This window comes from Botrytis cinerea, chromosome 14, assembly GCF_000143535.2.
Source record: "Botrytis cinerea B05.10 chromosome 14, complete sequence".
Classification (NCBI taxonomy): Eukaryota; Fungi; Ascomycota; class Leotiomycetes; order Helotiales; family Sclerotiniaceae; genus Botrytis; species Botrytis cinerea.
This window is the reverse complement of record NC_037323.1, coordinates 354889-368564: the sequence shown is the minus strand read 5'-3', so window position 1 is coordinate 368564 and position 13676 is coordinate 354889. Positions and strand designations below refer to the sequence as shown.

At 42.6% G+C, this 13676-nt stretch overlaps 4 protein-coding genes across 4 annotated transcripts; 3 read left to right on the top strand and 1 right to left on the bottom strand.

The window, feature by feature from the left end:
* Positions 1-220: 220 nt before the first annotated feature.
* Positions 221-2096, top strand: Bcagx1. The gene is made up of 3 exons (XM_024696981.1): positions 221-600; positions 685-1310; positions 1366-2096. The coding sequence occupies exons 1-3, from the start codon at positions 512-514 to the stop codon at positions 1806-1808; spliced, it is 1158 nt and encodes a 385-aa protein (XP_024552795.1). The 5' UTR covers positions 221-511; the 3' UTR covers positions 1809-2096.
* A 1811-nt stretch (positions 2097-3907) lies between these two features.
* Positions 3908-8382, top strand: Bccrm1. Its single transcript, XM_024696980.1, has 9 exons — positions 3908-4173; positions 4246-4275; positions 4352-4424; positions 4480-4551; positions 4607-5319; positions 5375-6617; positions 6671-6900; positions 7007-7572; positions 7623-8382. Exons 1-9 carry the CDS (start codon positions 4108-4110, stop codon positions 7861-7863), a joined length of 3234 nt encoding a protein of 1077 aa, XP_024552794.1. The 5' UTR covers positions 3908-4107; the 3' UTR covers positions 7864-8382.
* Positions 8383-8841: 459 nt separating this feature from the next.
* Positions 8842-10874, top strand: BCIN_14g00810 (hypothetical protein). Its single transcript, XM_024696979.1, has 4 exons — positions 8842-9154; positions 9283-9622; positions 9673-10464; positions 10526-10874. The coding sequence occupies exons 1-4, from the start codon at positions 8883-8885 to the stop codon at positions 10664-10666; spliced, it is 1545 nt and encodes a 514-aa protein (XP_024552793.1). The 5' UTR covers positions 8842-8882; the 3' UTR covers positions 10667-10874.
* BCIN_14g00800 (hypothetical protein) lies at positions 10811-12009 on the bottom strand. Its single transcript, XM_024696978.1, has 3 exons — positions 11710-12009; positions 11600-11664; positions 10811-11544 (listed from the first exon to the last, which is right to left on the bottom strand). Exon 3 carries the CDS (start codon positions 11537-11539, stop codon positions 10886-10888), a length of 654 nt encoding a protein of 217 aa, XP_024552792.1. The 5' UTR covers positions 11540-11544; positions 11600-11664; positions 11710-12009; the 3' UTR covers positions 10811-10885.
* Between the last annotated feature and the right edge of the window lie 1667 nt (positions 12010-13676).

Genomic DNA, 13676 nt, shown 5'->3' with positions numbered 1-13676 from the left:
AGGTTCTGAAGTAGAATTGCGGAAACTGAGGAAGAGTTGCTACTAGGAAGTCCCCGAAGAAACCCCCGACCTCGGAGTAAAATAGTACCAAGTATGCATTTTTATGCAGTTTATGAAGTTATGAAACGAGCTGTCAGCATTTATGCAACAGTTGACGGCCATCACCGCCTCTTTTGGTAAATAAATCCCCAAGGCATTCCCCATTGTCATTACTCCGAGTGACTGTAGCACCCAGATTCAAGCATTTCCTTACCCAGAACCCTCATTCTTGTCTAATAGAGCTTCAAGTATTGGTCCAATCGGATCATAACGGAACGGAACGATTTCCACGCTGGCTTTCAGACGGGTGTTTTACCCCGCCATTCCTCAAATCGTGGCTCCCCAAGCTCGACTGTCTGCTATTGCACGACAGATAAATCCCAATCTACTCGACAATTCTACAAATTCGATATCTACAACTCCATCGAGAAGCTCCAGCAATTCTGCAAAAGTTCAAGAAAATATTCTCAAAATGTCGTCTCAACAAGCTCATCCTACCTTGCTCATTCCGGGCCCAATTGAGTTTGATGATGCTGTCCTGCAGTCTATGAGCCATTACAGGTATGTATCTTGTTCATTATCATTACGAAATTGAGCTGAGGCTCGAAATATAATGGATCACTGACAAGCCCTCAAACAAAACAGTGAAAGTCATGTCAGCGCCCCATTTGTAGCAGTCTTCAGCGAAACTCTGTCTATGCTGCGCAAGCTCTTCCAAGCTACCGATCCCTCTTCCCAACCGCTCGTCATTTCCGGTTCCGGTACTCTTGGATGGGATCTCGTGGCTGCTAATTTGGCAGAACCAGGTGATGAGGTGTTGGTTCTCCATACTGGCTATTTTGCCGATTCGTTCGCGGACTGTTTTGAAACTTATGGCGTCAAACCTACACAATTGAAGGCGAAGATTGGAGAGAGACCTCAATTGGATGAGATTGAAAAGGCGTTGACGGAGAAGAAATATAAGTTGATCACGGTTACTCATGTGGATACTTCGACGGGAGTTCTGAGTGAGTTGAAGAAATTGAGTGAGCTTGTTCATCGCGTTTCTCCGGAGACGTTGGTTGTGGTAGATGGTGTCTGTAGTGTGGGATGTGAGGAGATTGAATTCGATAGTTGGGGTTTGGATGCTGTTATTACGGCCAGTCAGAAAGCGATTGGTTGTCCAGCTGGTCTTTCAATTTCGTACTATAGTGGTAGAGCGATTGAGACATTCAAGGCTAGGAAGACTCCGCCAGGATCATATTTTGCTTCATTCAAGAATTGGTTGCCAAGTAAGTTTGACGTTTGAATTGCTTTTGTGTACGATGGGATGCTAATGGGAAATAGTTATGCAAAACTACGAAGCTAAAAAGCCATCCTACTTTGCCACTCCATCTCCTCAATTAATCCACGCTTTACACACTTCTCTCACCCAGATTCTCTCTATTCCTCTCTCTGAACGTTTCGCTAAACACAAAGCTACATCACAAAAGATCAAAAAGGCAGTCGCGGATCTAGGCCTCAAACAATTGGCACCTAATCCTGCTGATCAGGCAAATGGTATGACTGCTATCTACCTTCCAGAAGGTGTTAAAGCCCCAGAGTTGTTGCCAAATTTGGTGAAGAAGGGAGTCATTTTTGCTGGAGGCTTGCATAAAGAGATTGCGGCAAAGTACATTAGAGTGGGTCATATGGGAGTTAGTGTTATGGATGAGAGTAGGGATGATGTAGAGAAGGCTATTGAGGCGCTTGGTGTAGGATTAAAGGAGGCAGGGTATCAGAAGGCTTAATTGCGTTCTTTGGAGAAATACAAAGGGTGAGAGGGGTGTCCAGGAATGGAATGGAATGAGAGTGGTATCTCCTTTCTATATTATGATGGGCGGATATTAGTATTTTTCGAAAATTATCATGGATATGTTTGGAATCGTTTGGAGGAATTCAAAATCACTCTTAGGTGGGGATGGGAATATACAGATAGGTTGGAGAGGTCAAAATTTATTGTCTAGGTGGTTATATTAAATGGATGAATACGGATAAATGCATATAGGAACTAGGTATATATATGAATAAATAAACGAAAGAAGTGTTATACGTATATATCTTTAAGCTTTTGAATTTGATAGTAAGGTGAGAAGGATGTTTTAGAAAGATAAGTATTTGACGGATAGATGGATGGATTGGTATTATTTGCTTTAGAAATGGAAGATGAGAGATGTGACGAGAGGGTGGTGTTGGGTTTTTGGTGGATGGAGAGGTTGGTATGTATGTATATGTGTATATATGGAATAGGTAGGTAGGTGCATGTAACGTACATGTAATTAGAGTATTAATTGAATTTCTTTACAATTCTCTTTATTTTTTGATTCTTTGGGGGACGGAGGGGGGGGGGGGGGGGGGGGGGGGGTTGTAGATTGATTGTATGGAGTGGTGAGAGTGTGTCCATATGTGTCTTTGATAGATGTCTTCAAGTCACTATGCTTTTGACTATATTCCACTGACATTATCTATGTGTAGAAGCTGGTCTAGTCTTGGGGAGTTTACCTTTGTTAAGCTAGAAAGACCTAGGTATTGTCATGTGGATCAATATACTGCTTGTTATTTGGCACTTAGGTCTGTGATCGTTTAGGGATTGGACTCTAGTATAACTTTTGTTCATGTGGACGTATATATCTTGTTGAAAGAGACTGTGATAGTCGTGGACTTAAAGCTGCAGTCTTGACTTCCTTATTCTTTGGGAATGTTTGTATTTTTTTCATTTTTTGTTTGCTTGTAAATGACCTAACTCTCTCATTTCTTATGGTCCACTGCTCATAAAGTAACGGTAACTTGCTCTGAAATTCGATTGATATAGTACTGTTTATCCCTAAATCCTACCTGAAAGGTAAAGAAACTGCAATGAAAGGCTCCTATGCTCCCCAGGCTTCCCTGGTACAAGCAACTTATCTTGCCTCGACACCCTATTGGATGCCATGTTCATGTGTAACAAATGCAAATTCGTTGGTTCGGAAATTTAGAAACAACTCAGTAGAAGGTATTGGAAGATTGTACTGAAGCCTCAGCTTGCCACAAGATCTAGCAATCAATGCCTAAAGATGAAATCTAATTCATGAAGTCCCATCGCTTGATCTGATGAATATTATCATGATAGAGATATAAATAGATATGAGTGAAACGAGATATATGACGTAGGCCTTGACAATGAATGGTACTGTATAAGAGAATGAGGGGTACGCGAGTTTATACCACTGAGTATATACGAGTTCGTGAGGTGTAGGTAGTATTGATATAAACATTAAAGGGGCATATTAATAAGAGGTTTAGTTAGTTTCAGAATAAGAGGATCAAGGAGCAAAATAAGAGATGAACTTCCAAGACGGGCAGGATTAAGGGGAATATCGAGTGTATATAAATTTCTCATTCGCCATCAATGTAGGGAATCGAGGAACATGCTGATCTCATGCAGGAGAATAGAAGAGTAGGTAAACTTAACATAGAAAATTCACCACCGAGATACATGATAATGGAACAGAATAGCTGCTGATTTAACAATACAGCTCCCTCATTCACCACGCATAAAGAAAATCGAGGGGTATGCTGAGTATATGCAGTTTCCCATCTATGACTCTGCCGTAGCTGCTTATAAAATGATCATAATCCACAGTGGATCAATTTGTTCCTAACAAGGTAAAGAACGGCGGTACATGGTGTTAAATAAGGTCATGAATGGAATGGAATTTGATTGAATACCCTTGAAGCTTCGAATTACAACACATCGGAGGACATTCACCTGCGGCTACATCTTCCGAGAGATAATTTATTAGGTGCAGTCACCTGACCTGATGGTTTACCGATCGGTATTCAAGGCCCGCTGAGAGAATCCCTCCTCTTAGTGGGGCACAAAGCACTTTGAACATGCGGCTGGGTCCAACAATCTTCAACTTGACATTTTCGAACAACTTCTTCAAACATACCATCAACTTCCTTTATAAAGTTTCTTGTAACAGCGCAAGCTGCACAAAAGGATATTAAAGCGTATTGCTTATCTATTGAAAGCAGGATAGGGCATTGTACCTAGATCAAGCTGCAAAGATGGCTGTCACCATTGAAGAGCTTGACGCGACCGTCAAGACTTTCTATGAAGGTCGCGGTGAGGCTGTGAGTATATACCACATATCCAAATCAATCTATTCATACCGGAACATCTTTACTGACGCGTTGATTCCGTAGCAAAAAGCCGCTCAGGCTGCAATGAACCAGGTACGACTTCCTCATGCGCCGAAAATCTTCTCTGGTTCCATATAGCCATCGATACTGATACTGATATACTATATAGTTCAAGGAGGATCCAGATGCGTGGTTATTAGTTGATAAGATATTACAAGAGTCTTCATATCCGCAAGCCAAATGTCGGTCAAGGTTCCTTGACGCTCTCTACATGCTGTTTCGCTGACAAATTATTAGATTTGGGTTTGCAAGTACTAGATCATGTCATCATGACAAGGTGGAAGGTTCTACCCAGAGAGCAGTGCCAAGGTAAATAGATGCTGTTGTTATCCTTAAAGAAGGACGCCATACTAACTTGTTCCAGGTATCCGAAATTTCGTCGTTGGGTTCATCATACAATGCTCTGGATCGGAAGAGTCTCTGAGGTCTCAAAGAGTCCTCTTAAACAAGTTGAATCTCGTCCTTGTTTCTATCTTGAAACAAGAATGGCCTCACAACTGGCCCACTTTCATCAACGAGATCATATCCTCCTGCCACACAAGTTTATCGATATGCGAGAACAATATGTCGATTTTGAGATTGTTATCGGAGGAGGTTTTCGATTACTCGGCGGATCAGATGACTTCTGCAAAGACGAAGAACTTGAAGACGACGATGTGTGCAGAGTTTTCGTCCATCTTCCAACTTTGCAACGAAGTATTGAATAGCGCCACTCAAGAAAGTTTGATCAAGGCTACCCTCGAGACCCTTCTTCGATTCTTTAACTGGATTCCGCTTGGCTATATCTTCGAGACGACCGTTATCGATACTCTTAGAGAACGATTTTTGGAGATGCCCGAGTTCAGAAATGTAACATTGAAGTGTTTGACAGAGATTGGAGGACTCCAAACTGGTACTGGGAACAACTATGACGAGAAATTGGTTCAAATGTTCACCGAAGTTTTGACCACCATTTCCAAGATTATTCCTTTGACTCTCGACCTCAAGAGCACTTATAATTCGAGTAACTCCAAGGACCAAGAGTTCATCCAGAATCTGGCCCTTTTCTTGTGTAACTTTTTCTCCTCCCATCTTACTGTAAGTTTTCTTTTACTCGTTTTGTCTTCCTTGCGCATTCTAATTATCTCGATAGCTCATAGAGAACCTACCAAACCGTGATTTTCTCACACACGGCCACTTCTACCTCATCAGAATTTCCCAAATCGAGGACCGAGAGATCTTCAAGATTTGCTTAGAATACTGGACTAGACTGGTTCAAGAATTGTACGATGAACAACAGTCACTACCCATTGGAGACGTCAACCCTCTTGTCGGAATGGGCGTCGGTGGCATCTCGAGTCCCGGTGCTCCCAACCCAAGTCTGCTCGCCAACTATCCTCTCAGAAAGCACAAGTACAATGAAGTACTTTCGAACTTGCGAGTGGTCATGATCGAAAAGATGGTCAGACCAGAGGAAGTCTTGATTGTTGAGAACGACGAGGGTGAGATCGTTCGTGAATTCGTCAAGGAGAGCGACACCATCCAGTTGTACAAGACAACCAGAGAGTGCTTGGTTTATCTTACCCATTTGGATGTAGTCGATACCGAGAACATCATGACTGAGAAGCTATCTCGACAAGTTGATGGTACCGAATGGTCATGGGCCAACTGTAACACGTTGTGCTGGGCTATCGGTTCCATCTCCCTTGCAATGAACGAAGAGACTGAGAAACGTTTTTTGGTAACCGTCATCAAGGATTTGCTTGGGTTGACTGAAATGAAACGAGGAAAGGACAACAAAGCCGTGGTTGCCAGTAACATCATGTATATTGTTGGTCAATATCCGCGTTTCTTGAAGGCTCACTGGAAATTCTTGAAGACCGTCGTCAACAAGTTATTCGAGTTCATGCACGAGTCCCACGAGGGTGTTCAGGACATGGCTTGTGATACATTCATCAAGATTGCCAGACAGTGCAAGCGCCATTTTGTCGCCCTACAACCTGGCGAGTCTGAACCATTCATCGAGGAAATTGTCAGAACCATGCGCAAGATTACTTGCGACCTATCTCCACAGCAAGTACACACTTTCTACGAGGCATGTGGTTACATGATTGCAGCTCAACCACAGAAAAACTCACAAGAAAGACTCATTGCTGAGTTGATGTCATATCCAAACGCTGCTTGGGATGCCATCATTGCCCAAGCAAACACTAACCCTCAGATTCTTCAAGACGCAGATACCATTAAGGTCATTGGTAATGTCATGAAGACTAACGTGTCTGCTTGTTCCTCCATCGGAAGCTACTTCTATCCTCAAATTGGACGCATTTACCTCGATATGTTGTCTATGTACAAGGCTACCAGCACCATGATTTCTGAAGCCGTCGCAAGTGAGGGTAAGTGGTTCTCTCATAACGCATTTACGATTTGTGATACTAATTTTAAATAGGTGAAATTGCCACCAAGATGCCTAGAGTCCGAGGACTAAGAACTATCAAGAAGGAAATTCTCAAGCTCATTGAAACATTCGTTGAAAAATCTGATGACCTTGAGATGGTTCGAACCAACATCGTTCCAAACCTTCTTGAAGCAGTCCTGATCGATTACAACCGCAATGTTCCCGGTGCACGTGACGCCGAAGTCCTCAAGGTTATGTCTGTTATCATAACCAAACTTTCTGTACGTTGGACCCCATATCGCTCGAAGTATTCAGTGGTGCATACCCTTCTCGTTCTAGCCTCCTTGTCTTGGAGATACTTCCAGCCCTTACTAACATTGAATATAGGGCCTCATGGAAGACCAAGTCCCAAACATTATGTCAAATGTTTTCGAATGCACTTTGGAAATGATCAACAAGGACTTCTCAGAATTCCCAGAACATCGTGTTGAATTCTTCAGCCTCCTCCGAGCAATCAATCTTCACTGCTTCCCCGCACTCCTCAAACTCGACAACCGACAATTCAAATTTGTCATCGATTCTTGCATGTGGGCTAGCAAGCACGATAATAGAGAGGTCGAACATGCCGGTCTCAACATGTGTTTGGAGTTGATCACCAACATCGCAGAAACGGACCCCGCTACTTCCAGTGCTTTCTTCCAGCAATTCTTCGTCCCAATCCTCCAGGATGTATTCTTCGTGCTCACCGACACCGACCACAAGGCTGGATTCAAGTCACAAGCAACTTTGTTGGCAAGAATGTTCTACTTTGTCCACCCGGCTGACGGCACCGCACCAAAGATCCAAATGCCTATCTATGTTCAGGATCAAGCACCGCCAAATACAAGCAACAAAGACTTCCTTACAAACTTTGTGGCTAGTTTGTTGCAGAATGCCTTCCCTAACCTTCAAGCGTAAGTCATTACCATTCCCTCTATCAACATACCTTACTAATCTATTTCAGACCTCAAATTCAAGCCTTCGTTGAGGGTCTATTCACTCTGAATCACTCTGCAGATCGATTCAGACTTAACTTGCGGGATTTCTTAATCTCATTGAAGGAGTTTGCTGGAGACAATACCGAGCTGTACGCCGAGGAGAAAGAGACGGCTGAAAGAGATGCCAAGGCCGCAGAACGCGAACGTCTATCCAAGGTCGGAGGACTCATCAAGCCTGCAGAACTCGACGATGAAGATGAGTTGTGACTTGACGAGGAGCTACGGATCGACTATGCACGGCCGGAAAACCCACCCGCAGATCAAAAACGCCGAATCAACTACAATGCCAATAAACTTGATGGTTGGGATGTTTATGATCTCTAAACAGCTTCCATATACATCTAGCAGGACAAACTGGTGTCCGATCTGGATAATGATTTTTTCCTTTCACTTTTTCGCCCAATGATATCACATACTTAGGAGCAATGTCGCTACCTACGTGGAGTTACTACGAAGGATCAGAATGATATTGTTACCTAAAAAAGTAATTTTCTGTTTAGATTCAATTCTCCGATGAACATCGTGAGGCGATACACAATAGGCATTTGCGAAGCAATTTTTCATTTCTCGATACCTTTGAATTTAGGAGACACACTGTGCATGTGTCAGTTGGTGGAGGAAGTTTGAGCAATTTTTAAGGCATTGGGCGAAATGAAATGGGAATGAGATACGACATATGACAGAAATGCAGAAGCATTTTCAGATATCACAATAAATATGGCATCAAGAAATTGTGAATATTTTCAATGTGACAATTCAATTCTTCATAAAGTATTGGGTAGGTACTTTTCATACTGACATGCATTGCACAGATAACTCCATGCCAAATATCCCAGTCAGAGTGAGCCGACCAATCAAGACTCTCAATGCTACAACGTGCATGCATTTAACCATAAGTCATGGTGACCTTCCCTTCTTGCATGAATCTTCGTCATTAGTTCATCCTTCACTGCAACACTATTGAGAATTGTACCTGGGGTACGAAAGCTAGGAAGCTTCCGCATCTTCAACTTCAGGCACGTAGCATCATTTATTGGTTAGTTTTTCGGTGGCAATACGGATCCTTTGATTGCCAAAATATGTCGTGTATATTAGCACCCGCTTCACCCGGAGCAAGGGAATATATGTTCTCCATGTTACCCCGCGATGTTTACAGTGTTCTTGTGTACCTTTACTTCTTTTCTTGTTTACCTTGCCACTGTTGATAAGTTTTCTAGTCATTAGTGATGTCTTTAAGAAAGTTCCTCCCAGTAGCCTCTCTCTTTGGGCTGGCAACAGCTCAAAGTGATTCATACGTCAATCAAACTGCATGTAATGGAAAAACATATACATATCAGGCACTAGGAGGCTATGGATATATTCCAGGTACCGCACGTGATAAATTCGGGGACACAATTGGTGGAATTGGGAGTGCAATTGCGATGGATAGAAAGAATTGGGAGAAGCTAGATAATGGAAGTTACACTGGAGTTCTGTGGGCCTTACCGGATAGGGGATGGTTTGTTGCATTTCAGTTCTCTTTTTGCCCTTGGTCTACCACTTATCTATCTGTTCGGAAGTCCACGACTAAATTCCTTAGAGTGTTCAGGCAAGAAAGTAAGTTGAGAGTACTAATAGACATAACAGGAATACAGAAGGCACCCTAAACTTTCAAGCACGGGTTCATAAATTTGATATCATCTTCACACCAGCGTCTAATGCGACTGTGAAAAATCCTTCGGGAAATAATTTGTGGTTCGTATATAATGACACGGTTCTGTTTTATGGGCCGGATGGGACGCCAACGACAGGACTGGACGCGGACGGATCGGGTCATTTGAGCTATGCGGGGTTTCCCGATTTGCCCGTGGCGACGTATACGGGTGATGGATTCGGGGGAAGCGGGACGGGAGGGAAGAGAGTATCGATTGATTCTGAGGGGTTGGTGTTGGATGGAGCTGGTGGCTGGTGGGTTAGTGATGAATATGTATGTTTCCTCAGTCTCCTAATGTTTCACTTTGTCTGACTATCCATCAGGGCCCTTATATCTACCACTTTAACTCCACCGGTACAATGGTCGCCGCCATCCGACCACCAGATGCCTTCATTCCCATGCGTAATGGCAGCGAATCTTTCTCCGCTGACTCTCCCTACTACTACTCTGATCAAGGTTCTGGCGATGACGTCTCACCTGCCGATAATCCTACTGGTAGAGATAATAACCATGGATTTGAAGGTCTCAGTATATCCTCCGATGGAAAAACTCTCTACACACTTCTCCAAGCAGCAAATAATCAAGAAGGAGGTCTGAAGTCCCAGACAGAACGCTATACCCGTTTTCTCTCATACGATATTTCAGACCCGGGAAACCCATTATATTTGAGTGAATATGTGGTTCCTCTTCCTCTCTGGACAGATCCAACGGCTAGCGCTAGCAAGAATCCAAAGACAGCTGCGCAGTCTGAAATTCATGCCTTGCCTAATGGACAGTTCTTGATTCTGGCTAGAGATTCGGGGTCAGGGAATGGACAGGACAGCACGGAGAGTATATATAGACAGATAGATATTTTCGATATTAGTAATGCGACCGATATCAAGGGGACGAAATATGATTGTGCTAGTTGTGCGATTGCGAGCTCGAAGGGGGCTCTAGGGAGTGGGATTAAGACGGCGACGTATTGTGGATGGTTAGATATTAATGATAATGAGGAGTTGGAGAGGTTTGGAGTGCATAATGGGGGGGACACGAATAGAGGATTGTTGAACGAGAAGTGGGAGAGTATTGCTGTGGTGCCTGTTGATGGGAAGGAGGGCGCGGATGGGGAATGGGTAAGTTCTTCGTTCTTGGGAAAGGGACAAAGAGAAATTTGCTAATGAAGGATTGATATAGTATATTTTTAGTCTGAGTGATAACGATTTTATCACGCAGGATGGGTATTTGGAGGGAGGAAAGTTCGCGTATAGTGATGGGAGTAGGTATGATCTTGATAACCAGGCATTAGTGTTTAAGGTGAAGATCCCGGTGGTTTGACTGAGAAGAATGGGGGTTGAGAAGGGGGTTAGGAGACGGGTTTGAAGGAAGAGAGTGGCTTCTGGGGTCGAGTGATCCGACAGAGTGTTGTTCAAAGGGAGAAATAGAGGTAGCACTTCATAAAAGCAACGATTTCTTTTTATTTGGTAAAGCAACGGACTAATAATGTACATGGAAGATATTAGCTATCTTCGGCCTAGTTTAAACACCTCCACAGTATCACCTTCTCCACATGTTATCCAGATTTTGCTGATATATCTCTAATTCTGCCATTTGTCGTGCCTCTCTTTCCTCTCTCTCTTTCTCAGTTTCTGCTATAACTTGAGGGGCTGATGCTGCTGCTGCTGCCGCAGCAGCCTCTCTCTCGGCTCTCTCACGCTGCACAACTTCGTATGATCTGTGGAATCCATTGTGCCAGTTGCAAGAAAATCCTGCGCCTGGATATTCTTCTTGACCTCTTTCTGTACAGCCCTTAGCGTTACAAGATAATATGGGTTTGCAAGTGCGACACCAGGCCAGGCCGGAATCGAGAGGATTTCCACATTTCTCCCATGTGTTGGTTCTTGTGTCCAAAACTGGTTGTCCATTTATGCGCTTTTCTAAACCACATGTGGTAGGAGCTGGTAAATCATACTCACTTGGAGCATAGGAAGTTTGAGGCGGTGAATGAAACTGTTGGGTTTCGTCGGTGTAGTCTGCGTTATATGCTCCAGTCTCTGCTTGGCTCGAGCTAGAGCCTGCCTCCTCACGTCGACTTGAGCTACCATGGTCTCTTCTTGCTCCCCTTGACTTGCTGATCTTGTCCGCGGAATTCCTCCTAGCTTGTCTATCGGATGTATAACCGTAAGTGTATTTTCCCCGATGTTCGGACATGATGGCTATTTAAATTAGAGTCAATGTATATTGGATTGCATTCAAAAACATCAGAAATACCTTGAAATGGTATATGCTGACTTGGCTTCAGTGTATGATGCACGAATGACTTTGAGGGTTTTGTACTGCCATCGGTCAACGATTGAATTCGAATATCATGGAAAACATACCCCGAGCTTAGATTTAGTAAAGAAAAATGCTGAATGCTAATACACGCGTTTGGTAAAGACTGCCAAGAGCACTAGAGGGTGTAAAAGTAGAGGGGGCTAGGGATATTAAACGACGATAAGATCTTTGATATGGTTCGGGAGTATGGGAATCTGAATGTTTTCGTATGGGGTTGGTTTTGGAGAGACTGGGAGTTACTTTGTATTGAGATTGTGAATTGGACTTGAGATATAAAGTAGTTGTTCTTATGCTGGATGTAGGAGGAAAAAGAAAATGTACTGAAGGAGGGAAGTAACCATTCCTATTTGAGCACAATTGGAGACTGGAATTGGAAGCTAAGAAACATTTAATTCGAGTCAAAATTGCCTCGAAATCACGTGCATCCATGAATATATTTCCTAATCTGTGTCACTCAAGGTGGACCTGTGTCATTTCATTGATGCCCCGAGTTCAAAAAAACAACTCGAAACTGCGTAAAATCATTTATTTACCACTACATCTGTGTCATTTCGTTCAGTTTCGAGTCAAAAAGTCCTCAAACGAAACTACATTCACACCCAAAATGCAAAATGTGTGATTCAGGGTGGTGAATAATCATTTTGTTGACTTTTCGAGTGACACCTCAAAATGTGGTGTTTCACACTCATATCCTTGGATATGAGTAGCTTGGGGCCGTGCCATAAATAGAAATTGGGAGATATTTTGAGTCAGAAATGATCTCGAAATGCGGTACAGTCACTGATGTCGTTGAATAGGGGTGGTTCATAGGCGAGTACACGGCACTTTCCGAGTTATTAGGAGCTTCCAATCACTAAATCAGGGTGATTCATAAGCAACTTCGGGGTATTTTTTCGAATCATTAGGGATTTGAAGTCACTAAATCATTCACTTCTGAGCTTTGATGACCCTAAGAATACACTGCATGGTGCTGGAGGATAAACTTTTAACTATTTTGAGTTGAGAAATACGCTGAGTAGTCTCAGAAAAGAATTTTTAATTGTTTCATCATATACTTGAGGGGAATGATGATCTTTAAAAGGGGTAAATAACATCTAAGAATAGTATTTTAACCTCGAATGAGTCCAAAAGAATCAAAATGCCAATAGAAACCCATGGGAATGGGCTTTCAGTGCTTAAGGTCTATAGCACTGGGTTGTGAGAACACCAAAGTACACCCAATAATATCAAATACAAGCGATATAGGTACGAGCTGATCTAAACGAATAGCATGCGTCGGATGATCCCAAAATGAGCTTTCTGCTGATTTATCTAGTAATCGAGAGCTTTTGAAATCTGCAGGTGCTGTGAAATGGAGATGAAATGTACATGAAATCCCCATGAAATAGTTGAAAATTCCCAGGAACCCCGAAGTGATATGAAGCATAATATGAATGGACATAGTCTGAGAGACCACATTGAGCAGTTCAGTTTCCAAGCCGGATCAGGACAATGTTATTCGTAGATGACAGACGAGATAATTGGATGCCTTACCAAGAAGGAAAATATAGTGACCGGCTCTTAACGTTTTAGGACGATAATGTTTCCATGCTTGTTCCAAATTCGAAAATTTAATGAACTATAATGAAATCTGAGCTGTACATTACAAGTAAATAATTCTCTCTTGAATCTACTAAGCGAGATAGTTCTACGCCGAATCGAGAAATCAACATCTGATTGTTCGGGAGAACAGTACTTTGCTGTTTGTGTTAGAGCTAGATATCGGGTGCTCAATGTTGGAATCTAGTGCAGATATTATGATAATTTCAAAATTGGCATCGCTTGACTTGCTGAGATGATAAGAGGTGGTGAATATCTTATCGAACCATTAACATCAAAAAACATTCTTTCAAATCCGCAGGAATAATCATGATAGTACTTCGACATTGATAAAAGAGTGGAAAATCAAGCATACGATGTTCAAATCTAGACTAGACACTGAAATGAAATAGAATGATCCTTGCTAAACTAA

Bases quoted from the DNA above. Each gene is read 5' to 3' on its own strand.
- Bccrm1 (XM_024696980.1), top strand. From the start codon at position 4,108: ATGGCTGTCACCATTGAAGAGCTTGACGCGACCGTCAAGACTTTCTAT. The intron at 4,276-4,351 runs GTACGACTTCCT...TATACTATATAG, and splicing joins CTCAGGCTGCAATGAACCAG to TTCAAGGAGGATCCAGATGC. The intron at 4,552-4,606 runs GTAAATAGATGC...AACTTGTTCCAG, and splicing joins ACCCAGAGAGCAGTGCCAAG to GTATCCGAAATTTCGTCGTT.
- BCIN_14g00800 (XM_024696978.1), bottom strand. From the start codon at position 11,539: ATGTCCGAACATCGGGGAAAATACACTTACGGTTATACATCCGATAGA.
- BCIN_14g00810 (XM_024696979.1), top strand. From the start codon at position 8,883: ATGTCTTTAAGAAAGTTCCTCCCAGTAGCCTCTCTCTTTGGGCTGGCA. The intron at 9,155-9,282 runs GTTTGTTGCATT...TAGACATAACAG, and splicing joins GCCTTACCGGATAGGGGATG to GAATACAGAAGGCACCCTAA. The intron at 10,465-10,525 runs GTAAGTTCTTCG...GGATTGATATAG, and splicing joins AGGGCGCGGATGGGGAATGG to TATATTTTTAGTCTGAGTGA.
- Bcagx1 (XM_024696981.1), top strand. From the start codon at position 512: ATGTCGTCTCAACAAGCTCATCCTACCTTGCTCATTCCGGGCCCAATT. The intron at 601-684 runs GTATGTATCTTG...CAAACAAAACAG, and splicing joins CAGTCTATGAGCCATTACAG to TGAAAGTCATGTCAGCGCCC. The intron at 1,311-1,365 runs GTAAGTTTGACG...AATGGGAAATAG, and splicing joins ATTCAAGAATTGGTTGCCAA to TTATGCAAAACTACGAAGCT.